Source organism: Lethenteron reissneri, chromosome 68 (assembly GCF_015708825.2).
Source record: "Lethenteron reissneri isolate LAM-NWPU_2019-01 chromosome 68, ASM1570882v1, whole genome shotgun sequence".
Classification (NCBI taxonomy): domain Eukaryota; kingdom Metazoa; phylum Chordata; class Hyperoartia; order Petromyzontiformes; family Petromyzontidae; genus Lethenteron; species Lethenteron reissneri.
This window is the reverse complement of record NC_083846.1, coordinates 576,705-603,846: the sequence shown is the minus strand read 5'-3', so window position 1 is coordinate 603,846 and position 27,142 is coordinate 576,705. Positions and strand designations below refer to the sequence as shown.

General features: G+C 52.6%; 1 protein-coding gene across 7 annotated transcripts in view; it reads left to right on the top strand.

Annotated features, from left to right (window-relative positions):
* The first annotated feature begins 676 nt into the window (after positions 1-676).
* LOC133360427 (anoctamin-5-like) overlaps positions 677-27,142 on the top strand; it is an 81,300-nt gene continuing 54,834 nt past the window's right edge. For 2 of the 7 annotated variants that reach the window (XM_061579146.1, XM_061579148.1), the window contains exon 1: positions 2,042-2,482. In XM_061579146.1, the coding sequence (XP_061435130.1) occupies positions 2,422-2,482 (61 nt within the window). In that variant the 5' untranslated portion in view covers positions 2,042-2,421. Of the gene's footprint in view, positions 815-845; positions 1,356-2,041; positions 2,483-27,142 lie in introns of those variants that run through there. The other 5 variants (XM_061579150.1, XM_061579149.1, XM_061579144.1 and 2 more) reach the window with 4 other exon arrangements.

Below are 27,142 nucleotides of genomic sequence, written 5' to 3'. Positions count from 1 at the left end.
GCTCCAGACTCCTGTGTTATAGCACGCCACTCCGGGTTTATGTGTGTGGATTACCACTCCTGGTCTCAATGTGTGGGGAGCGGTTATCTGAACCGGACCTGGGCCTCCCCTAGGTCGACTTGGCCTCAAACGAGTACAGCACCTGGTGCGGTGTGTAAACATCGCGAGTCGGGGAGGCAAAGGCGGCCGGGCGTGGTGCTGGCCACCCACCAATTCGTGTGCCACAGTGCCGGCCTTCATAGGTGCTGCTGCTGCTCCCCTAATAACAGCACTTGTCCCAGCAATCTGTTACAGCCTTACGAAAATAGACTCCATACTCCTATGTGTAAAACTCCACTCCTGGTTTCACATTAAAATAATTCCAGGCTCCTCTATTAAATACTCCACTCCGGGCACACGCTAAAAACAGAGTTCCAGGCTCCTGTGTGAGACTCCACTCCGGGTACTCGCCACGACGACAAATCCCGGGCTCCTGTACGGAATACACCACCTCGGACACTCGCTGCTACAAAACCATTCCAGGCTCCTGCCTGAAAGACTCCACTCCGGGCAGTCGCTAAAATAAGAGAGTTCCAGGCTCCTGCCTGTGAGACTCCACTCCGGGTACTCGCTGCTGCTACAAAACCATTCCAGGCTCCTGCCTGTGAGACTCCACTCCGGGTTCGCCGGTGTAGAAGAAATCCGACTCCGGGTTTCCCCCCCGCCGCTCCCCGAAGACTTCCCCGGCTCCGCCTCGTTGCGAGGAGCGGCGGCGGCAGCGGCGGCGGCAGCGGCGGAGTGGATCGGGAAGACCTCGTGGAGATCTCGCTCTCGCGTTCGTCCCTTGAATCGTGACACACAGACACAGATACACAGACACTCACACACAGACACACACACAGACAGACATACACAGACAGACATACACACACAGACACACACACACACAGACAGACACCCACACACAGACAGACATACACACACAGACACACACAGACACGCACACACACAGACAGACACACAGAGACACACATAGAGACACACAGACACACACAGACAGAGACACACAGACAGACACACACAGACACACAGTGACACACAGACAGACACACAGTGACACACAGTGACACACACACACACAGACACACACAGTGACACACACACAGACACACAGTGACACACACACAGACACACACGACGAAGGGTGACGCTGGAGAGAGTTTGCGAGCGACCTGAGCGAGGTCGATGGATCCGGGCCCCTGTCCGCCACGTGGCCTTGCTGCTGCTGCTGTGACGTCACAGCAGCAGCAGCCGTCATTGTCTATCCGCTGCTGGATGAAGGCCTCCTGCGTGTGTAGCCGAACTTCTTTCGCGCCGTACGTAGCCAAGAGGCGCTGATCGGAGGCGCGAAATCCACGCGACCACCCCGGGGGTTAAACTTGACGCCTCGTACAGTAGTGGTGGTAGTGGTGGTGGTTATTGGTGGTGGTGTTGGTGGTGGTAGTGGTGGTGGTGTTGGTGGTGGTAGTGGTGGTGGTGTTCGTGGTGGTGGTAGTGGTGGTGGTAGTGGTGGTGGTGTTGGTGGTGGTGGTAGTGGTGGTAGTGGTGGTGTTGGTGGTGGTGGTGGTGGTGGTGTTGGTGGTGGTAGTGGTGGTGGTGTTGGTGGTGGTGGTGTTAGTGGTGGTGGTAGTGGTGGTGTTAGTGGTGGTAGTAGTGGTAGTGGTGGTGGTTAGTGGTGGTGTTGGTGGTGGTAGTGGTGGTGTTGGTGGTTAGTGGTGGTGGTGGTGTTGGTGGTGGTAGTGGTGGTGGTTAGTGGTGGTGGTGGTTAGTCTGGTGGTGGTTGTGGTAATTAGTAGTGGTGGTGGTAGTGGTGGTAGTAGCGGTGGTGGTGGTAGTGGTAGTGATGGTAGTGGTGGTGGTGGTAGTGGTGGTTAGTGTTGGTGGTGGTTAGTGGTGGTGGTAGTGGTGGTGGTGGTTAGTGGTGGTGGTGCTGGTGTTAGTAGTGGTAGTGGTGGTGTTGGTAGTGATGGTGGTTAGTGGTGGTGGTGGTAGTAGTGGTGGTTAGTGTGGTGGTGTTTGTGGTAATTAGTGGTGGTGGTGTTAGTATTGGTAGTGGTGGTGGTGGTGTTAGTAGTGGTGGTGGTAGTGGTGGTGGTTGTGGTAATTAGTGGTGGTAGTAGTGGTGGTGGGACGTCTGCCGGCCTTTGGCTGCGATTCCGTGCCAAGTCTCGACCATCAACCACTGCCAGCGGCACGCAGAGTGACGACTTCTTCTCATCGGCCCCCTTCTTTGTGTTCCACCATTGCAGTTTTGTCGTGAACATCCAAAATAAAACCCTGAAGGGAACCACAAACAACAACAACAACACACGAACCCCAAAGAAGAGTCCGCGGAACTAAACGTCGCGGAACTAAACGTCGGAGAACTAGCTTCGAGAGAAGATGGACGCGGAATACGCTCAAGCCACGGAGTCCATCGAGATGAACGAGTCACCCAAGAACGGTAAGCGAATCCCGGCCTGGTAACGTGGAATGTCCGTCTGCCCCACGACCAGGGTGGCAATCCGCCGCTGCTGCCCCATGCGTGACCTTCCGCCGTGCTGTTGGGTCATTGGGGGGATTGTTTTGACCATACTTCACCGCGCTGGTCAATGAGGTGTTGCTGGGTTGAGTGGTCTTCATCTTCATCATCTTCTTCATCATCGTCGCGATCCATGGGGCAGAGAGCCCCGAGGAGGAGTCCACTACACACTGCGTCATTTGTTTGTTTACACTTCACTCGCTGTCGTAGTGCCAGTGTGCTCAAGTAGTGCACATCGTGGTAGTGTAGTGTATAGTGTAGTGTATAGTAGTGTAGTGTATAGTGGTGTAGTGTATAGTGTAGTGTATAATGTAGTGTATAGTAGTGTAGTCTATAGTAGTGTAGTGTGTATAGTGTAGTGTATAATCGTGTAGTGTAGAGTGTATAATAATGTAATGTATAGTGTAGTGTATAATAATGTAGTGTATAAGAGTGTAGTGTATAATGTAGTGTATATTGTGTAGTGTATAATGTGTATAATAGTGTAGTGTATAGTAGTGTATAGTGTATAATGTAGTGTATATAGTGTAGTGTATAATGTAGTGTATAATAGTGTAGTGTATAGTAGTGTAGTGTATAGTGTATAATGTAGTGTATAATCGTGTAGTGTATAGTGTATAGTAATGTAGTGTATAGTATAGTGTATAATAATGTAGTGTATAAGAGTGTAGTGTATAGTGTATAATAGTGTAGTGTATAAGAGTGTAGTGTGTAGTGCATCATAATCATCACGACGGTCCATGAATGGGCAAATATCCCGTAGCACACCAAGTCATGAGCCTCCACGTGCCTCTCTTGCCGCGTCGTGCCAGTCTGCTGAAGTCGTGGCCACTCGCGTCTCGTGCCATCGTGTTCTGAACAACAACCACCACCACCACACACTTTAAGATGTTCTACTGTTGTCCATCTTACTACTTATGCGTGTGTGTCCATGAGCTCCACTTCCCATCACCGCATCACCACCACCATCAGCCTTGTCTCTGACTTCTACGTTGAGGAATTCTGTGAATCCAGCTTAGACGCAGCAGCAGCAGTAACCCCGTGGCACTCCAGTGAACATTTCGAGTGTCAATGTCTTATTCTCGGTCAGTCTTTAGCTTCTTGTTAATGGCCCGAGTTTCGCAGAGACACACACACAGAGCCATCATCACCACCACCACTCGTTCTGTCTTTGCAGTCGTCTTGTGTGCCCGTAGACTTCACATGTTTCACAAGAGACGGTCCTTAACATTCACGATCTTACCGCGTTTCGATTAATCTCTTTTTTCTCACTGCCCTCTCTACCACGCCAATTCTCACTCCTGCATCCTTTGCCATTTGTGTGGTAGTATATAACGTAGAGTACAACAATGGATGTTACGGCCTTGCTGTGGTCGTAACCCACGTGTGTACTGTCAGCAGGATTGTTGGACAGGATTTCAATGTCCTTGTACGCGACTTTGTGATTGGTTTTTATATAGAAGAAAACGTTACAGGGGAGGGTCGATAAATGTGGTACTAGTTTGTTGGGGAACTGGATATGGGATAAAAATCCCAAAGAGCAACTCTCCCTGTGAAAGACAAACTTGTGTGCAATAATACTACGACTTTCATCTGGAGCTTTCGTGACCGCTGGTTATCCATCATCTTTGGTTCTTTCGTTAAAGCCACGTGGGTAGAAGTACAATAGATGACGACGTTTCGATCGCCACACAAGCAATCGTCAGGTGGGGGCCGTTCTCCCTACGCGACACGACAACTTTAATTGTCTACAGCGTCATGCACGCTGGAAGCGTCCCAATACGCTGCACATGAATTATTCATCTTCTTGGTTCTTTCGGTAAAGTCACGTAGAAGGGAAATATAAAATAATAAATATAAAACACAATAAAATACAATTCTCACGACGTTTCCGCCACAACGCAAGCAGCCATCTTCAGGTGAAGAACAGGGCTGTCGGAAAGACAGCGTCTGAATGAACACCACCAAGCTTGGCAGCGTATATTTAAGCTGGGTTAGGGGAGGAAGAGCGCCTTGACAAATGAATTTGCATATCAACAGAGGAATTTAGCATATTTATGGAAAATGCAGATATGGGATTAGTCACTACTTGTGGAATGTGTGGGGGGGGGGGGGTCTCAAAGTCATATTATGCTCGTGTATTATGTAGGATTAGCAGTAATAAAGGGAGGAAATAGAATTAGCAGTAATACAAAAAAATTAATGATTGTATTCATACCAAACCGAAACCCATAAAACAGCCACTCCCAAACAAAACCCAACCTTGATCAACAACAACAGCAACGCTACCACGTGTGTGTGTGTACACCACGTGTGTGTGTACACCACGCGTGCGGCAGTAGCGACCTCCTCTAGGTCCACTCGGACTTAAATTAGTACCCGTAGTCCACCGCTGGTACGGTGCGTTAATAAAACCCACATCAGCACTGGGGAGACAAAGGCGGCCGGGCGTGTGGTGCTGGCCCCCAACCCACTCACGAAGGACCTCGTGTGCCGGGACAGCCTCGTTAGGTGCTCGCTGACAGCACTTCTCCCAGCAGTCTGGGCAAGCTATATGGGGGATCTTTGTCTTTGTGTGTGTGTGTGTGCTCGCTAACAGCACTTGTCCCAGCAGTCTGGGCAAGCTATATGGGGGATCTTTGTCTTTGTGTGGTTGTGTGTTTGTGCTTGCTGACAGCACTTCTCCCAGCAGTCTGGACAAGCTATATGGGGGATCTTTGTCTTTGTGTGTGTGTGTGTGCTTGCTAACAGCACTTGTCCCAGCAGTCTGGGCAAGCTATATGGGGGATCTTTGTCTTTGTGTGGTTGTGTGTGTGTGCTTGCTGACAGCACTTCTCCCAGCAGTCTGGGCAAGCTATATGGGGGATCTTTGTCTTTGTGTGGTTGTGTGTGTGTGCTTGCTAACAGCACTTGTCCCAGCAGTCTGGACAGGCTACATGGGGGATCTTTGTAACTTCAATGGCACCGTGCACACGTGTTTAGATTAGCACGGTTGGCTGCGTACGGTGCAGAAGAAGTCCAACTTATCCACATACACGTGATCAGTGCTCGTACCGTGGTGGGTAGGGATGTGATGATGCGTTGTGACGTCATTTGTTGTTGCTTTTGTAGGGGTTATTACGGGAGAAACGGCGGACAACAAACACAGGGCTGTCGGCACTCACATACACGGGGGGTCACACCGACGTCCGCATCAGTTATTGCCCACGCCCCCAGCCCTCGGAGGCGATCCCTATAAAAGGTGGAACCCAAAGAGCTCGAGGCAGTTCGACACGAAGCTGACCAGTGAAGATCCAAGACTCGGAGATTAGGCCCTGGGACTCCCCGGTCTCGCCGTCCTTATAAGGGCCGAGCCGGGTAAGCCAGTGGCGCGGCCCAAGAGCTTCCAGACCGCTGCCCTTATCAGGGCAAGGCTGGTTAGCTGGTGCCGAGATCTGTGCTTGCCAGGGCCAGATCAGTCAGCCTCCCGTAGCCCAGTAGAGGAGGACTGGGGGACAGGACAGAGGGCTTAGTACTAGGGTGGGTTTCCCATAGTACGGGTGAAGGGGCCGATACCCCTTCAACTATTGTATCTGTCCCGGAGTTAATAAACAGTGTGTCTCAACTTCCTCATCGTCTCCTCATCAACTTACTACATCTGGTGTTGGAAGTGGTCCAAGCATGGATACGAGACGGAAGACTCGTGCCCAAGACCCAGGAGAGGATGACGACGAGGGAGGGGCAGTGCAAGACATCGCCGCCGACGTACCTGCACAACTGCTGCCGGCTCCGACATCGGCGGGGCCGTCGGAGAGGGCCGGGACGTCGACTGACGAGTTGGCGTTGGCTCACTCGCGGCTGGCGGAGCTCTTGTATGCAGCGGCCGCTATGCTGGAACAAATAACTCGCCTGGGGCCGGGAGGAGCGACGCGGCGGGAAGATGGACAACGCCCGCCAGAAACTCCCGCCTTTACAACAGCGGGGCGACTCGAAAATCCCGCCACGAAGACAGTAGGGGCGGAGGGAGGAGTCCCAGCTCGTCACGCGGGAGACGGTGCCCAGCCAGCAGCCGCCACGTCATCGGCGGAGGCGGGTCGCGGTGGCAGCCTATCAGGGGTTGAAACGTCACCACCAGCTGACGCCAGCACCGACCATACAGTACGGGGACGCGCTACGGATGCTGCAAGAGACGCTGCAAGAGGATCGGAGACGGAGCCGACATTCCAGCAACGCCTGCCGGCCCTGCAGGTATTTGTTGCAAGCGACGGCGATTGGGGGGGGTTCCAGCGCCGGTTCTTGGCCCACCAAGAGATGGCAGGCTGGTCGGACAACGAGGCGCTGTGTGCTCTCCCGGCGTTATTGGACGGCGACGCCCTGGGCACCCTCACTGCTGCACCCAAGTCGGCACGCTCCACCATTCAGTCGGCGCTGCAGCTGCTGGCCACCGTTTATGGGCCGCCCTCCGATTGTCGCCAGCTCTTCTATGAACGGCAGAAGGGTGATAAGGAATCGCCACTCGCTTATCGCACGGCCCTGCTGTCATTGGCGAAAGACGCTTTCCCGCGTATGGATGAAGAGGGGATCGATGCGATGGTGGCCGAGAAAATTTTGCTGCTGGCTGACGATCTGGACTTCACCATCTTAGCGCAGGACGATGCGGATATGTCATCACTGCGGGCTGCAAGGCACATTCACGCCAATCTCATCTCCCAGCGGAGGAAGGCGAACAAAGCTGCTGCACGACACACCGTGGCGGCAACCTCTTCTGGAATGGAGGGAGCCTTCGCTGCGGATCGTTCTGCAGGATGGCGATCTGCCGAGCGACCGGCTCGGGACGTTCCAAGCCACCGAGACCAGCCCAAGTCCTCTGGAACGCTCGTCGTCTGCTATAATTGTGGCCTCCGGGGCCACGTGGCGTCCGGATGCCGGGCTCCTCGACAGCGCGGTGCGAGACCTGGAGCTGCGGACGGCCCTCCTCACAAGCCTTCGCAACATCCTCGGGCAAGTCATGGCACCCCACATGTTCGGCCTGCACACACACCCACTTTCCTATCGCATGGTCCGATACACAATTCTCGGGGGTTGGGTGCTGGTGCGTCGGGTCGCGGCATGTCGGGGAGGGCGCTCCAACCGGGCCAATGGTCCGAGTTGGCTCACCGAGTTGTGGCTGCATCAGCGGGGTCGTCCGTTGTCGCGGGGCATATTGACGGGGTGGAGGTACGGCTATTGGTCGATACGGGAGCTTCGGCAACTATCATTTCAGATTTGATTTATAATATCCTGCCCGTTCAGAGTCGCCCGTTGCTCCCTGTCGATATACCGTTTTACGCTGCGAATGGGGGCTCGTTGGGTATTATCGGTCAAATTCGAGCGCAAATTTCGATAGGGGACATTAAACTATCTGGCCCGGTGTTCGTCTCCTCCTCGCTGGCTATTCCGTGCCTGTTGGGGACAGACTTTTTGGCCAAATTGCCCATCAAAATTCTGATTGACCAGCAATGCATCGAGCTTCCATCGGGCCGACGTATGACGTTCCTACCTGCCACCCCTGCCGTGCGTGTTGCCTGTGCTACGGTACAGGCGCTTGTTGCTCGGACGGTGCGTGTACCCCCGGGGGCACAGATGTTGGTACCCCTGCGCTTGCGTCGACCGTTCGATAAAGGAGTCTCTGACCGGGGCGTTATTTTGGGACCATCTAGAGCCGGGGTGAGTGGGCCAGATCTGGTGACGGCCCAGACTATTGTTAAAGGGGATGGGGACCCGTTTATCGCGGTCCTCAATGTCGGGACACGGACGGCAGTGGTTTCGCAAGGTACCGTGTTCGCACATGCGGTTCCGGTACCTGCGGAAACGCCGATCATTGGCCAGGTGGCCACCGATTCTCAAACGCGATTAGCCTCAGACGCTGACGAGGTTTGGCTGGATGCGTTGTGTGCTGAGTCACCTGACCTGTCTGACGCACAACGTGCTAGATTACGCGCCTTATTGCGAGAATTTTCCGACGTCTTCAGTAAACACAAATACGATATCGGATGTACCAAATTGCTACGCCACCATATTGACACCGGTGACAACGCCCCTATCCGCCAAAATCCTTTTCGGTTAAGTCCCGCCGAAAAGGATCATGTCAAATCGGCTGTAGATGACATGTTGAAATCGGACATCATTTCTCCCTCGACCAGCCCTTGGGGTGCACCCATAGTGTTGGTCAAAAAGCACGACGGGTCCCTAAGGTTCTGCGTTGATTTCCGGCGATTAAATAAGATCTCGGTGGCCGATGCTTATCCGCTTCCTCGAATGGACGAATCGCTGGATGCCCTCGCGGGATCGCGATTCTTTTCCACTTTGGATTTGCTCTCAGGATTTTGGCAACTTCCCTTGGACGACGAATCCAGGCCCAAAACAGCTTTCCGAACGCCGCACGGCCTCTTCCAATTCAATCGCTTACCCATGGGATTACACTCTGCTCCCGCGACGTTCCAGCGCCTGATGGAATTGGTCCTCGCTGGCTTGCAATGGGAGGTGTGTTTGATTTACCTGGATGACGTTATCGTATTCAGTAAGACGTTCGAGGAACACCTTGATAGGCTTCGGGCCGTCTTTCTCAAAATGCGCGCTGCTAATTTGAAATTCAAGCCACAAAAGTGCCATTTGCTGCGCGAATCTGTTAAATATTTGGGTCACATCGTCGGCCGGTCAGGTATCTCAACCGATCCCGCCAAAACGCGTTGTGTCAGCTCCTGGCCTATTCCCACCTCGGTGGGGGAGGTTAGAAGCTTCATCGGCTTTGCTTCATATTACCGCCGGTTTGTTGCGGACTTTGCTTCCATCGCTAAGCCACTACATGCCTTGACGTCAAAAGGGGTCAAATTTCATTGGGGGCCGGTGGAGAACGCCGCTTTTGTCTCTCTTCGGGATGCCCTGGTGGGGGCCCCGCCGTTAAGCTACCCCGATTTTTCCATGCCGTTCGTGCTCGACACGGACGCAAGCAATACCGGGATTGGAGGCGTGCTGTCACAAATTGTGGGTGGCGTGGAGCGCGTTGTGGCTTATGGTAGTAGAGTACTGTCCCCGGCCGAGCAGCGGTACTGCGTCACCCGCCGCGATCTGTTGGCTATCGTGTTCTTTATCCAACAGTACCGACCATATCTGTACGGCCGGCATTTCACCGTCCGTACAGATCATGCAGCGTTGCAGTATGCCCTATGAATTAACCAGCCATCGGGGCAGTTGTCCCGATGGCTCGAGATCATGCAGGATTTCGATTTTGAGACAACTTACCGGAAGGGGATTCGCCACACCAACGCCGATGCCCTATCACGCCTGCCGATCGCCCCGGATTGCACTTGTTTCTTGGGTTCGGGCCGTTGCAAATCGGCAAGTGACGGCCGGGATCGGGTTCTTGCGGCCGCAGTTAATACTCCTTCGGACGCTGGTCCTATTTCGGAGGGTGGGAGTGATTCCCTACTTGGCTTGTCAAGTACTGAGTGGGGTCGCCTCCAAATGGAGGATGCGACCCTCCTGGCGCTACGACGTCGCGCGGAAGGATCAGGTCAAGGGAAGTCGGGCGTTGACTCATGGGGGTGGTGCCAGGGCTTACTCATGCATTGGGACGGGACGATCCGCCGTCACAGGCTGGTGGTGCCTTCCACGTTAAGGGGTAGGGCTGTATGGGCTGCTCATGAACGGCTCCTGCACCTGGGTACCCTCAAAACACTTGCCATGCTCCAGCTTAATTACTTTTGGCCGGGCATGGCAAGAGACGTGGACGATCTGCTGCGGTCCTGTACCCAGTGTGCACAACGGAAGCCGCCGGCGAAGGGAGCCAGTCCACCGCTCCAGTCCATTTCGGTCACCCGGGTTAACGAGCTGGTCGCCCTTGATATTTTGGGACCGTTTCCTTCCACGCCGAGGGGTAATAAGTACCTGCTGGTTGGCGTGGAATATTTCACGCGATGGCCTATGGCTTGGCCCCTCGCCAACCAGTCCGCAGCGGCCGTTGCGGAGGCTTTTGTTCAGGGCTACGTCCTCGACAAAGGCGCTCCGGAACGGTTGTTGACCGATCAGGGAAAGAATTTCACTAGTACCCTTTTACACGAGGTATGTGGCCTTCTGGGTACAAAGAAAGTTCGTACCTCGCCTTACCATCCACAAACGGATGGGATGGTGGAACGCTTGCATAGGACTCTTACGTCCATGCTATCCCACCAGGTATCTGAGTCCCAAAACGATTGGGATCTACGGATCGGGGGAGTCCTGGCGGCATACAGGATGGCTCCTCACGCGGCGACCGGGTTCTCGCCATTTTTTTTTATGTATGGTCGCGAGGTTGACCCGCCTGTCGCGACTCAGCTGACGATTGCCGCGCCTCATGCTAAGTCGAAAATCGCCGACCATGTTAAATTTAACATCCTTCGCTTGGCGGAGGCACGGCAGGCGGCCATGCAAAACTCTGACTCTCGCCAGAAACAAAACGAGAGATTGCGGTCGCGCCGGACTCACACGCACGAATGGCACCCGGGCGACCGAGCATGGTTGCACTGCCCTCAGGTGCCATTGGCCACCTCGGCTAAGTTGTTGCGACCATGGAGGGGCCCCGTTGAAATTGTGCAGGTTGTGCGGCCTCAATGTGTGCGCATTAAGTGGGGGAAGCGTCGGTGGTTTGTGCACCCTTCACGGTTAAAGCCATTTTTTGCTCCGCACGCTTCCTCCCACGTAAATGGCCGAACATGTGGGGAGTCCTCTGACTCCGGGGGGGCGGGATCGATGCCAGCCTCTGATCCACTAATGACTGTCCCGTCTTCAGGAGCCCCAGGACTGAAGCCCTCTGGGCTGCCAGCCTCCCCCGTGGGGGGCGGCGCTGGCACGTCCGGGAAACCGGACGACCAGGCACCTGCTGATGCGACACCTGCCACTGACTCTACCAAGCCGGCCCCTTGTGACGGGCCCGCTGCACGGACTCGCGCCAAAACGCGCCGGTTGTTATGATTAGCTTTCCGCGCGTGTTCCGTTGCTGCGGAACCCGCTCATTGTATATATGTTTTTTTAATGGTTGTATGTGTGTGTAATAACGATGACCACGCTATCTGCTTGTTGCTTGCTGTCCATGTAAGTGTGTGCGTGTGTTGGGAATGGACGGAGAGTCTGCTGTGGTTGCTGAGTTTCAAAGGGAGTGTGTGCGCTGCTGCGTGGAGTTGTTATCTTGATGGTAAAGTTAATTATTAACGTGGGAGCGTCGGGTATCCTGTGCTGTACCATCTCGTGGGTCACCGTGCGCGATGGGCTTAATTGAAAAAAAAAAAATGTTTTTTTTGGGCTGTATTATGCTGCGAGGTGCTGTGTGCGATGCGGTCGTTGCATGAGAGGGAATAACTGTGTTGTGGTTGAAAAGTTACGACGGGATTGATGGTGTGTTGGTCGCCTGCAGATTTGCTTGCTATTGTGCTTCAATGTACGCGTGTGATCGCGATATGCTGATTGCATGTGCTGTTATACCGTTCTGTATATGTGTTGCGGTTCCGGGTGGGGGTTTTTTTTTTTTTTTTAGGGAACCATCGGTTGATGTTACGCTTGTTCTTGTTATTGTTACTGTTACGAGGCACACGTGTATTGACGGTGTTAATCTTTATTCTTGGGGGTTGAGGGATTGTTGCAGCCGGGACGGCTGCGAGCTGTACAGGGGGGGGTGATGTAGGGGTTATTACGGGAGAAACGGCGGACAACAAACACAGGGCTGTCGGCACTCACATACACGGGGGGTCACACCGACGTCCGCATCAGTTATTGCCCACGCCCCCAGCCCTCGGAGGCGATCCCTATAAAAGGTGGAACCCAAAGAGCTCGAGGCAGTTCGACACGAAGCTGACCAGTGAAGATCTAAGACTCGGAGATTAGGCCCTGGGACTCCCCGGTCTCGCCGTCCTTATAAGGGCCGAGCCGGGTAAGCCAGTGGCGCGGCCCAAGAGCTTCCAGACCGCTGCCCTTATCAGGGCAAGGCTGGTTAGCTGGTGCCGAGATCTGTGCTTGCCAGGGCCAGATCAGTCAGCCTCCCGTAGCCCAGTAGAGGAGGACTGGGGGACAGGACAGAGGGCTTAGTACTAGGGTGGGTTTCCCATAGTACGGGTGAAGGGGCCGATACCCCTTCAACTATTGTATCTGTCCCGGAGTTAATAAACAGTGTGTCTCAACTTCCTCATCGTCTCCTCATCAACTTACTACACTTTTATAAGTCATTTAATCAGATGCAGCACAATGCAGTCATTTATATAACTTATTATTCGATCGTACGGCTGATGATGTCAATTGCAGAGCAACAACTCTACTAAGTCACATTGCGGTGACCAGGCCACAGAGCAGAGGTCGCAACCGGGTACCCGATACCCGTACCCTACCCGATACCCGGCTACCCGTACCCGGCCGGGTAGGGGTACCCGTTTGCGACCCTGGTGCGGCCGGGTACGGTTAGGGGTAGGCCGTGAGTCACTGGTGAGTAACTGTTTGTCACTCATTTCCCAACGTCTTGTCTCTTCTCACAATTCAAATTCCTAGAATCAACCCACCCGCGCCTGCAACATGGCTTCATCCCAGAGGTCACAATCAGGTACCCGGCCAGGTACGGGTAGGGTACGGGTAGGGTAGGGGTACGGCCGGGTACGGGTACGGGTACCCGTTTGCGACCCTGGTGCCGCCGGGTACGGGTAAGGAATCAAAGCCCGTTTGCGACCTCTGCCACAGAGTGAGGAGCCAGCGGAGTGAGTGTATCCTCATCATCCTCATCATACTCATCATCCTCATCATCAGCTGTCATGTCTTCACCTTCGTATGCGTGGGTCTCGGGGCAATGGGTCGCTTCACGCTGTCACTGACCGTCGCTTCTGGACAGGTTTTAACTTGGCATGGGTTGACTCGGGTAGCCGCATCAGCTGCTGCTGTGCCTTGCGCAGTGGGTGATGCGGTGCAGTGTGGACCATAGGCAGTGAAACATGAGAATAGGTGTTTGCCCGTTCTGGCAACACCTCAGGAGTTGTGCTAAGACGTTCAAACACCAAATAGAAATCTTTTGCCAGGCATCAAGTCTGCATTCAACACACATGTGGCAAAACATGCAAACAAGCGTGCTCTGATGATCATCATAATGTTACGCGTTGACGTTGAGACTGATTGGCCTGCACCAGAGACTCACCGCCAGTGTCAGAGGACATCGCCACAAAGGCGATAACAGTACAGCAGTCATATATATTGGGTCGTTTGTCCAGAATTACAATTGATGAAAAATAAGAATCGGCTGTCGCCTCTCTGCCAATAAAACCGGGCTTGTGTTGAGATGTTCCAACCCCAGGTAGATACATTTTGCAAGACAAGGCAAAAGGTTAAGTTTTATTGCCAGAAAGGGTAAAACAGTACTTTACTTTTCGCAATTTTTGATACTGGCAGAAAGGTCCCATTGATATGAGCTTCGTGGAAGATGAAACCCCAGGAGATCTCCTGCGTTGGATCTTTCACAACAACGTGCTGTTTGTGATTTATTTTAAACTCCATTCAGCTCTCGCAAGCTTCCTCGGGGGTAGAACTCGCATGGTTCAAGGTGAAGAGCTTGGCAGTGAGTTCCAGCGATCGCGAGGGACGTTGTTGCGGTCCTGATGGATGTCCAAATGCAATTGCACCTCTAGACCTGTCACAGGAAGAATACATTTCGATATGATGTCACGTGGAAACACGTGGGCCTGAAGTTTTGACTGTAGTATGAATGCGCGTGATAGCAGCAGCATGGTGTTTCAGGATCTCAATGCCAATGGGGAGGTCTCTGTGTGTCTCTGTATCTCTACGAGTCTCTATCTCTTTGAGTCTCTATCTAGAGTGTCTATGGGTCTCTATGAGTCTCTGTATATCTACTTACATAATGCAATGTGGTTCAGGATCTCGATGTCTGTGGAGATCTCTATGAGTCTCTGTGTATCTCCATGGGTGTCTACCTCTTGTGTTACTATGGGTCTCTGAGTCTATGTGTACATCTGTGTCGTTATAGGTGTCTATGAGTCTCTGTATATCTCTCTTCTTACGTATGGCGATGTGGTTCAAGATCTCGATGGCCCAGTGTCGAGCTGCTGCTGCTGCCACGAACAGAGAGACAGACAGACAGATATGACAAAGAGACAGACACACAGAGAGAGAGGGTTCGTGTCGTGTCCGCTGCTCCACCTCCGTTGGAGGAGCGCAGACCGCGGTGGGTTCACCGAGTTGCCTGGGTGGCAAGGCCACACTCGCACTGCTCTGGCGTGTGTCTTTAATGTGTCGCTATTGGTCTCCATGGGTCTATTCGTGGCTGAGTCTACATGCCTCGTGGGGTGGAGTGAGATGAGAGGGGAGAGGTAGGGGAGTGCGTGGAGGGGAGTGAGATGAGAGGGGAGAGGTAGGGGAGTGCGTGGAGGGGAGTGAGATGAGAGGGGAGAGGTAGGAGAGTGCGTGGAGTGGAGTGAGATGAGAGGGGAGAGGTAGGAGAGTGCGTGGAGGGGAGTGAGATGAGATGAGAGGGGAGAGGCAGGGGAGTGCGTGGAGTGGAGTGAGATGAGAGAGGTAGAAGAGTGCGTGGAGGGGAGTGAGATGAGAGGGGAGAGGCAGGGGAGTGCGTGGAGTGGAGTGATATGAGAGAGGTAGAAGAGTGCGTGGAGGGGAGTGAGATGAGAGGGGAGAGGCAGGAGAGTGCGTGGAGTAGAGTGAGATGAGAGGGGAGAGGTAGGGGAGTGCGTGGAGGGGAGTGGAGTGAAATGAGAGAGGTAGGAGAGTGCGTGGAGTGGAGTGAGATGAGAGGGAAGAGGTAGGAGAGTGTGTGGAGGGGAGTGGAGTGAGATGAGAGAGGTAGGGGAGTGGAGTGAGATGAGAGAGGTAGGAGAGTGCGTGGAGGGGAGTGAGATGAGAGGCAGGAGAATACAGTGAATAATTTACAAAACTCCGTGTCTGCAGTCTTCAAGTGCATCTGGGACTCGCCAGGATTGTCGCAGTAACTGGGATTGATGTGACCACGTGTCCGTGTGTACTGCTGAGTGTACAGTAGTTTGGGTCTTGGCATTGTATAATCAGATCTGTCACTTTCTCCCCAGGCAACGTAAACTGAATAAGAATGTCATAATCTAGTGCAGTTACGCCAGAGGATATGTTGAGAGAGGTTGTGTCAAGTGCAGGGCATTAGTTAGAACAGAAGTGTCCCTGCTGCCTCGCTCGAGTTACATTATCTAGACGGTGGCTAGGAGATGTTGACTACCTCGCCTGGTATACAGGAGGTCGTGGGTTCGATCCCTACCCTGACGATGCCTGCTGCTGTATATTTGGAGTTTGCGTGTCTCTCTCCTCATCATCACCGTGGTGGCTATGAGATGTTAACTACCTCGCCTGGTGTTCGTGGGTTCGATCCCAACCCTGACGACGCCTGCTGCTGCTGCTGTCGACTTGGAGTTTGCGTGTCTCTCTCATCATCATCATCACCGCGGTGGCGAGGAGATGTCAACTACCTCGCCTGGTATACAGGAGGTCGTGGGTTCGATCCCGACCCTGACGCCTGCTGCTGCTGCTGTATATTTGGAGTGTGCTGGTAGTTGCCTGGATTTTTCTCGGGGTCCCCCGGTTTTTTTACCCCTCCACATTTAGAATCAACGCCACGTGATCAGAGTGTTTGGTCTGCTGCTATAAATATCCACGCGATAAGCCACTTGGTTGAGCTGTCATCTGTGATAGCCAGGTCGCTTCTGAAACAAGAGCTACGTCGTGGGCCTTAGCTGGTAGAATAAAACTAGTTTAGTTTATGTTGAACATTTTGGTACCTCCGATTTAGCCCGGTTGGGTACGTACGGTGCGAAATAAGTTCAACATACGTGCGTACAGTTGGCTCACCAATGTCCTGTTTATCGACCTGAAGAGCCAGTGGTGGAAATTCCACATTCCTATGACGGATGGTGGGGTGGATTTAAGAAACCTGACACCGCTTCAACTACCACGTTGACACCAGAGAGATGGAATCGAACAGGTGACATTGAGGTCACAGGTCAGAGGGCACGCTGCTGACCACTGCACTGCCAGGACCACTACTCGGATGGACGGACTAAATATAAACTCGTTTTTATTTTGTTGAAACTATTTGAAACTCTATTTGACCAGGTAAGGCCCCGCAACTGAACTGTGTAGCTCTTTTTCAGAAGCGAGCTGGCCATCGCAGACGACAGCTCAGCGACGTGGGTTAACATCATTGTCGTGTGGAAATTTATAGCAGCGGCCAAATACTCTGAGCTCACGGTGACGTTGACTCTCAATGTGGAGGGAAAACCCACAGGGCCCGGAGACAAATCCACGCAAGCGCGGAGAGAGAGAGACACGCAGACTCCAAATACAGTATACAGCAGCTGGCATCACGGTTGGGATCGAACCCACGACCTCCTGTAGACCAGGCGAGGTTGTAAACATATCCTAGCCACCGTGATGATTATGAGAGAGAGACACACAAACTACAAATATACAGCAGCAGCAGCAGGCGTCAGGGTTGGGATCGAACCCACGACCTCCTGTACACCAGGCGAGGTAGTTAACATCTCCTAGCCACCGTGATGATGATGAGAGAGAGAGACACACAATTTCCAAATGTACAGCAGCAGCAGCAGCAGGCGTCACGGTTGGGATCGAACCCACGACCTCCTGTAGACCAGGCGAGGTTGTAAACATCTCCTAGCCACCGTGGCAGACTGGTTGTCCTTGTCGTCACAGAATGTCATTGTTGTTAAATTATCATTGCTGTTATTATTCAATTCATCGGGTCACTTTCGTGTTTTCATTTCGTAAGCGGTTATTTGACTCCCCCCCCAGCCTCCCTCCCTCCAGTGACCCTGAACCATCGCGGAGTTTGTTGCAGGGCAGAGAGTTTATGTCGATTCTCGCTGCTGTCGAGCGAGCCGTGGTGGCGGGATGTTGACTCCCTCGCCGTGTGTACAGGAGGTCGTGGGTTCCATCCCGACCCTGATGACGCCTGCTGCTGCTGTATATTTGGAGTTTGAGTACGAGGTTGTTGGTGAATTGGGTATGGGCTGTAGCCCAAAAAGCAAAACCTTTCCCTCTTAAATATAAGCAACACATTCGTCTACAGTGATAATAATACTTTATTTTTTTGAAGCGTCGTTCATGCTAATAGCATTCCATAACACTGTACATTAATTAGATAGTAACAGATAGACATATTATGAGTCAATTTGAACTCGTATACGTTATTTATTTAAGGGGCACCACGGTGGTGAGATGTTAACTCCCTCGCCTGGTCTACAGGAGGTCGTGGGTTCCATCCCGACCCTGACGGCGCCTGCTGCTGCTGCTGTATATTTGGAGTCTGCGTGTCTCTCTCTCTCATCATCATCACTGTGGCTAGGAGATATTAACTACCTCGCCTGGTCTACAGGAGGTCGTGGATTCCATCCCGACCCTGACGACGCCTGCTGCTGCTGTGTATTTGGAGTCTGCGTGTCTCGCTCTCTTCCAGCGCTTGTGTGGATTTGTCTCCGGGTCCTCCGGTTTTTCTCTCCACATTTGGACTCAACTTCACGGCGCGTTTCGAGTATTTGGCTCCTGTAAATGTCCTCACGATGATGATGACGATGGGCCACTCCGTTGAGCTACGATTTGTGATCGCCAGGAGCTACAATGCTCAGTGGGGCCTGACCTGGTAAAATAAAACATAGTTTATACAAAAACAATTACCCTTTACTCTTTGATAAAAAGGTTAAAACCTCCTCTGATATTTTGATACTGTATGTGTTTGGGTGCTTTGTTTACCTGCCTTGTGCTTGGCACTGCTGTCGTGGTTGTGTGATTGTTGTTGTCACGTTCACACCCCCTGCCCCGATTGGACATCTGTGAAAAAAAGCTTTATTGCTCATCGGATTCCTCCGGCATAAATAAATATTCTGATTCTTGCGTGCATCGTGACCAAATCCCATATACAGCCACTTGCAAGCAAATGGAAGATAAATAACCCCGACTGCTGCTGCTGCCAAGCAAACATAAAACAATAATCAAAATAAATAATTGGCACCAAACCAAAAAGCACCAACAACCACCGTCACCACAACTACCACAACAACAAAAGTTTTCGCAGCAAAGAAAACAATTCAATGGCTGAGCCCCCGTCGTGTCAAGGAGAGGAGGCGTTGAGTCGGCCGCTGTGTTTGTGCGACCTCAGGCAGCAGCAGCAGAATGGGACCTTTCTGCCCTGTATCAAAGTATGAAAAATAAGAAGAGGTTTGCAGCCTTTCTGGCAATGAAAACAGGAGGAAGTTGGTTTTCGATTTAAAGCTTTCGTGACTGCAGGGATTCATCTTCTTGGTTCTTTCGGTAAAGTCACGTAGAAGGGAAATAAAATTAAAAAATATATAAAACATAATAAATACAATTCTCACGACGTTTCGGCTCATTCAGACGCTGTCTTTCCGATAGCCCTGTTCTTCACCTGAGGACGGCTGCTTGCGTTGTGGCCGACACGTCGTGAGAATTGTATTTTATTATGTTTTATTTTTATTATTTTATTATTTCCCTTCTACGTGACTTTACCGAAAGAACCAAGAAGATGAGGAGTTGTATTAAGAGGTTCAAACGCCAATTAGAAACCTTTTGCCAGGATTCAAGTTGCTGCATTAATTCCACAGAGTACTTGTGGTGAACATGCACACACAAACACGGCTCTCATAAATAATAATAATACAGTGTATGGGCATTGTTCTTCTTGGTTCTTTCGGTCAAGTCACGTAGAAGGAAGATTAAAAAATATATAATGAAAATAAAACATAATAAAACGTGAGAATTGTATTATTTATGTTTCATTTTTATTATTTTATCATCTCCCTTCTACATGACTTTACCGAAAAAACCAAGAAGATGATTCCCTGCAGTCACGAAAGCTTTAAATCGAAATGGGCATTGTTGTGTAGTGTTGTACAGACGGACTCTTCAACGTCTTTTGTAGCACACACTTTTATTCGTCTTATGAACACAGTCCCTATGCACTGAGGGGTATACGGTTCCCTCACACATTACACTCAGAACGTACAAGCCTCTGCACCCTACAGGCTACTTAACATCCCGCTCTTCCAATGTCCTCTGACTGGACCTAGGGAGATGTCTCCCCGACCACTGGTTACTCTGAACCCTAGCCCTTATAAGGGCTGGAGGGCTTGGTCCAGGGTCCTAGGCTTCTTCCGCCGTCTTGGGTCTTCGTGTCGTCGAACTCCCCGAGAGCTCTGAGCGCTCTGGCTTTATACTTGTTCGTGGCCGGGTTGTCCAATCCCCGGCCACCTTGTGGAACCCTGTGATTGGTCGTTCCCAATCTGCTTTAGGATCCCAATTCACCCTATCTGACCCTGACCGTTAGGTCGCGCGGGAAAACCTTGTTTACGGTCAGCTCTCACAACTTGTGAGACCCTGACCGTTAGAAAGAGCGGGAACACCTTGTCAACGATTTGCTCTCCCAGTTTGTGAACATCGAGTGGGTAACTCTACTACAGTTGTTTAAACGGATTGGCCTGCACCAGAGGCAGCCGCCTTGTTCTGTATGGCCTCGACTCACCACCAGTGTCAGACCGGAGAGCATCGCCAACAGGCGAACCACACCAAACCAATCTTGACTTGGAGCTGTCCTGGCTGCAGGAATCCATCCTCTTGGGTGCTTTCGGTAAAGTCACGTGGGTAGAAGAGAAAATAATATTCATATCGCGACGTTTCGATCGCAACACAAGCGGTCGTCCTCGGGCGGAAACAAACCATCCAGCAGTGCTGCAGTGCTGCAGTGCTGCAGTGCTGCAGTGCTGCAGTGCTGCAGTGCTGCAGTGCAGCAGTGCTGCAGTGCTGCAGTGCTGCAGTGCTGCAGTGCAGCAGTGCTGCAGTGCTGCAGTGCTGCAGTGCTGCAGTGCTGCAGTGCTGCAGTGCTCGTGTCGGAGCATTTCTAGCTCGGCGTGAACTTTCATGATTTTGCTGCTCACCGCGAGATATAAACGCTCTGATACGTGCACACAGACTCGATTGGTCAACGCAGACTCATTGCAAAAGGAATCTATTTGGTGTTCTGGTTTTAACATCTTAGCACCTCCTGTTGTGTTGCCAGCAAGGCGAAGCGCCGATTTCTAATCTTTCCCACGGCAGCAGCAACAGCAGCGGAGAGAGATTTTTCGTTTTAGATGTTGCGCGTGCCCCTCCTCGTGCTTCGACAAAGGGGCCGTCCATAAATGACGTCACGCACCTGGGGGGGGGTCAGATATTTGTGACGATGTGTGACGAGGGGGGGTTTGAGAAATGTGACGTCACATCAAAATGCGCAACGTTAAATAAATACAGACAACACGTTCTACTTAATTAAATAGACTTTTTAATAAATGTTTTCTTCTACAACATCAGAGTGCAGCGCCGCATTAAATACGCACTACAATGACAATAGTTTAAAGCGATTTGAAGCATGTTTTATTTTTGGGGGGGGGGGAAGCAGAGCTTTGTGACGTCATATTTGAGGGAGGGGGGGATCTGACTTTTTGTGACGCCGTGCGTCGAGGGGGGGGGGGGGTCAAAAATCGTCCTAAATCGCGTGACGTCATTTATGGACGGCCCCAAAGTCTCCCCGCTCGTCCCGGTCTGTCCGCTGACGAGTCCCGAGTTGGTGGCTCCGAGTCCCGAGTTGGTGGCTCCGAGTGGGCTCGTGTGGCGGTGCCGCCCGTGCAAGCGCCGCGATTGTGCGAGCGGCCAAAACGAACGTCCCGATCGTCCGGCGTCCCGTCCCACGTCTGTGATGCATTAGGCGGGGGGCCCTCCTCGTCCCCCTCCTCCTCCCCGTGACCCGTGGATCGCACCACAGTCGCGTGATGTTGACGATCTCGCCTGGCATGCCAGAGGTCGCGAGTTAGAGCCTGACCCTGATGCAATTTACGTGATCTACATTGAAGACGGATTTCTTTAGAACTGCTTTTGGGTGTTTAGTTTGTTGTCCTTCCTTCCGCACCTCCGATTAGCACGGCGGGCAAGAGCAGAGCCTCACCCTTCTGGCGAATTTCCCGATGATGCTGGATGCAATTACCAGCGAAACGTCGTACTCAAAAATTGTAAATGTTGTGGTTTCACGCTTCAACGCACCGGTGGGCTAAAGCAGTGAACTATTTGTCTTTTGTCAACGTGACACTTTTTTGCTGATTGGCCATGTCGTGTGGTGGAGGGTTACGACACATTTATAAGTAACGCGATCTCACCCAACAACGTTGATTATGAATAATATTGGTCGCGAAAGCCTGCTACGTGTTAATCTGGTGTGAAAGAAGTTCAGCGTACACGCGTAACATTTGTAGTTTTTGTTTTTCTCTCTCCCCGGGGTCGCGTAGAGTTTTCTCCGGGTCATTCGGCGGTTACCCTCCACGTGTCGAGCCGACGTCACGTGTCTTGAGTGTTTGGCTGCCGCTTTACAACTCCCACGCGATGATGATGATGAGCCACTTGGTTGGGTGCATCATTTGCGATAGGCAGGTCGCTCATGAGAACTATCTACGCAGCTCAGCGTTGCCGTACCTGGTGAAACACAAAGTGGTTTGGTGGTTTGTAGTCTTGTCTAGGATTTGCAGGAGGCCCGGCAGCACCTACACGGAGTGACCGAGCAGCACTTCCTGGGCTCAATCTCAGCCGGGCGATCTCACCAATCTCAACAATCTCACCAATGTTGCCGCTGGCGGAGGGGTGGGGGGCAGGGGAGGATGGGGGGGAGGATGGGGGGGGAAGAGGATGGAGGGAGGGGGGAAGATTGACACGGGGAGGAACTACTAACCATATCCAACTCTTGATATTATTACTATTACTATATCCAACTCTTGATATTATTACTATTACTATATCCAACTCTACTTCGTGGTTCCTAAACCATTAGATGGGGAGGAGGAGGGGGAGTGCCACGGAGACGATCGGCACCCGCGCCTGTTCCACCAACACGCTCCACTCAGTCGCTGGCAGACAGAGACCCCCCCCCCCCCCCCCCCGTGTGGCCTGTCACAGACGCCCGGGCAAGTGGCGTGAGGAGCGGTGGCCGTGAGGGCGGCTCTGTGGCTCACCAGGGGCTCTGTGGCTCACCAGGGGCTCTGTGGCTCACCAGGGGCTCTGTGGCTCACCAGGGGCTCTGTGGCTCACCAGGGGCTCTGTGGCTCACCAGGGGCTCTGTGACTCACCAGGGGCTCTGTGGCTCACCAGGGGCTCTGTGGCTCACTAGGGGCTCTGTGGCTCACCAGGGGCTCTGTGGCTCACTAGGGGCTCTCTGACTCACCAGGGGCTCTGTGGCTCACTAGGGGCTCTGTGGCTCACTAGGGGCTCTGTGGCTCACGAGGAGCTCTGTGGCTCACCAGGGGCTCTGTGTCTCACCAGGGGCTCTGTGACTCACCAGGGGCTCTGTGGCTCACCAGGGGCTCTGTGGCTCACTAGGGGCTCTGTGGCTCACGAGGGGCTCTGTGGCTCACCAGGGGCTCTGTGTCTCACCAGGGGCTCTGTGACTCACCAGGGGCTCTGTGGCTCACTAAGGGCTCTGCGGCTCACTAGGGGCTCTGTGGCTCACGAGGGGCTCTGTGGCTCACCAGGGGCTCTGTGTCTCACCAGGGGCTCTGTGTCTCACCAGGGGCTCTGTGACTCACCATGGGCTCTGTGACTCACCAGGGGCTCTGTGGCTCACCAGGGGCTCTGTGGCTCACTAGGGGCTCTGTGGCTCACTAGGGACTCTGTGTCTCACCAGGGGCTCTGTGACTCACCAGGGGCTCTGTGGCTCACCAGGGGCTCTGTGTCTCACCAGGGGCTCTGTGGCTCACCAGGGGCTCTGTGGCTCACCAGGGGCTCTGTGTCTCACCAGGGGCTCTGTGGCTCACCAGGGGTTCTGTGTCTCACCAGGGGCTCTGTGGCTCACTAGGGGCTCTGTGTCTCACCAGGGGCTCTGTGGCTCACGAGGGGCTTTGTGACTCACCAGGGGCTCTGTGGCTCACGAGGGGCTCTGTGGCTCACTAGGGGCTCTGTGGCTCACCAGGGGCTCTGTGGCTCACTAGGGGCTCTGTGTCTCACCAGGGGCTCTGTGTCTCACCAGGGGCTCTGTGACTCACTAGGGGCTCTGTGGCTCACGAGGGGGCCGGTGGCTCACTAGGGGCTCTGTGTCTCACTAGGGGCTCTGTGTCTCACCAGGGACTCTGTGGCTCACTAGGGGCTCTGTGGCTCACGAGGGGGCCGGTGGCTCACTAGGGGCTCTGTGGCTCACCAGGGCAGCTCTGTGGCTCACCGCCGCCACATGTTTGGCTCGAGAGCGGCAGTCCCGTGACGTTCGCTTCTCCACCGCGTGCCCCCCTCCCACCGACTGTCGGCCTGCATAACAACGACGACACAGAGAGAATGAATGTTTACTTACCCCGCGAAACGAGAGCCCAAACTCTTTTTTTTATTTTTAGCAGAGATCCGGCATTGGGAGTTTGTGGCCAATGCCGCTGCCGCTGGGCGTGTGTGGGTTGAACTACGCAACATTGTTACTGCAGGGAGCCGGAGAGCATCCACAGTACCCACACGGAACAGGGGGAGATCACACAAACTCCACTCACTCTGTAGAACAGGGGGAGATCACACAAACTCCACTCACTCTGTAGAACAGGGGGAGATCACACAAACTCCACTCACTCTGTAGAACAGGGGGAGATCACACAAACTCCACTCACTCTGTAGAACAGGGGGAGATCACACAAACTCCACTCACTCTGTAGAACAGGGGGAGATCACACAAACTCCACTCACTCTGTAGAACAGGGGGAGATCACACAAACTCCACTCACTCTGTAGAACAGGGGGAGATCACACAAACTCCACTCACTCTGTAGAACAGGGGGAGATCACACAAACTCCACTCACTCTGTAGAACAGGGGGAGATCATACAAACTCCACTCACTCTGTAGAACAGGGGGAGATCACACAAACTCCACTCACTCTGTAGAACAGGGGGCGGTCATACAAACTCCACTCACTCTGTAGAACAGGGGGAGATCACACAAACTTCACTCACTCTGTAGAACAGGTGGAGATCATACAAACTCCAATCACTCTGTAGAACAGGGGGAGATCATACAAACTCCACTCACTCTGTAGAACAGGGGGAGATCACACAAACTCCACTCACTCTGTAGAACAGGGGGAGAGCATACAAACTCCACTCACTCTGTAGAACAGGGGGAGATCACACAAACTCCACTCACTCTGTAGAACAGGGGGAGATCACACAAACTCCACTCACTCTGTAGAACAGGGGGAGATCACACAAACTCCACTCACTCTGTAGAACAGGGGGAGATCACACAAACTCCACTCACTCTGTAGAACAGGGGGAGATCATACAAACTCCACTCACTCTGTAGAACAGGGGGAGATCACACAAACTCCACTCACTCTGTAGAACAGGGGGCGGTCATACAAACTCCACTCACTCTGTAGAACAGGGGGAGATCACACAAACTCCACTCACTCTGTAGAACAGGTGGAGATCATACAAACTCCAATCACTCTGTAGAACAGGGGGAGATCATACAAACTCCACTCACTCTGTAGAACAGGGGGAGATCACACAAACTCCACTCACTCTGTAGAACAGGGGGAGAGCATACAAACTCCACTCACTCTGTAGAACAGGAGGAGATCACACAAACTCCACTCACTCTGTAGAACAGGGGGAGATCACACAAACTCCACTCACTCTGTAGAACAGGGGGAGATCACACAAACTCCACTCACTCTGTAGAACAGGGGGAGATCACACAAACTCCACTCACTCTGTAGAACAGGGGGAGAGCATACAAACTCCACTCACTCTGTAGAACAGGGGGAGATCACACAAACTCCACTCACTCTGTAGAACAGGGGGAGATCACACAAACTCCACTCACTCTGTAGAACAGGGGGAGATCACACAAACTCCACTCACTCTGTAGAACAGGGGGAGATCATACAAACTCCACTCACTTTGTAGAACAGGGGGAGATCACACAAACTCCACTCACTCTGTAGAACAGGGGGCGGTCATACAAACTCCACTCACTCTAACAGGGGGAGATCACACACTCCACTCACTCTGTAGAACAGGTGGAGATCATACAAACTCCAATCACTCTGTAGAACAGGGGGAGATCATACAAACTCCACTCACTCTGTAGAACAGGGGGAGATCACACAAACTCCACTCACTCTGTAGAACAGGGGGAGAGCATTCAAACTCCACTCACTCTGTAGAACAGGGGGAGATCACACAAACTCCACTCACTCTGTAGAACAGGGGGAGATCACACAAACTCCACTCACTCTGTAGAACAGGGGGAGATCACACAAACTCCACTCACTCTGTAGAACAGGGGGAGATCACACGAACTCCACTCACTCTGTAGAACAGGGGGAGAGCATACAAACTCCACTCACTCTGTAGAACAGGGGGAGATCATACAAACTCCAATCACTCTGTAGAACAGGGGGAGATCACACAAACTCCACTCACTCTGTAGAACAGGGGGAGATCACACAAACTCCACTCACTCTGTATGACAGGGGGTGATCATACAAACTCCACTCACATCTGTAGAACAGGGGGAGATCATACAAACTCACTCTGTAGAACAGGGGGAGATCATACAAACTCCACTCACTCTGTAGAACAGGGGGAGATCATACCAAACTCCACTCACTCTGTAGAACAGGGGGAGATCATACAAACTCCACTCACTCTGTAGAACAGGGGAGATCACACAAACTCCACTCACTCTGTAGAACAGGGGGAGATCATACAAACTCCACTCACTCTGTAGAACAGGGGGAGATCATACAAACTCCACTCACTCTGTAGAACAGGGGGAGATCATACAAACTCCACTCACTCTGTAGAACAGGGGGAGATCACACAAACTCCACTCACTCCTCTGTAGAACAGGGTGGAGTCATACAAACTCCACTCACTCACTCTGTAGAACAGGGGGAGATCACTACAAACTCCACTCACTCACTCTGTAGAACAGGGGGAGATCATACAAACTCCACTCACTCTGTAGAACAGGGGGAGATCACACAAACTCCACTCACTCTGTAGAACAGGGGGAGATCACACAAACTCCACTCACTCTGTAGAACAGGGGGAGATCACACAAACTCCACTCACTCTGTAGAACAGGGGGAGATCACGCAAACTCCACTCACTCTGTAGAACAGGGGAGAGCATACAAACTCCACTCACTCTGTAGAACAGGGGGAGATCACACAAACTCCACTCACTCTGTAGAACAGGGGGAGATCACACAAACTCCACTCACTCTGTAGAACAGGGGGAGATCACACAAACTCCACTCACTCTGTAGAACAGGGGGAGATCATACAAACTCCACTCACTTTGTAGAACAGGGGGAGATCACACAAACTCCACTCACTCTGTAGAACAGGGGGCGGTCATACAAACTCCACTCACTCTGTAGAACAGGGGGAGATCACACACACTCCACTCACTCTGTAGAACAGGTGGAGATCATACAAACTCCAATCACTCTGTAGAACAGGGGGAGATCATACAA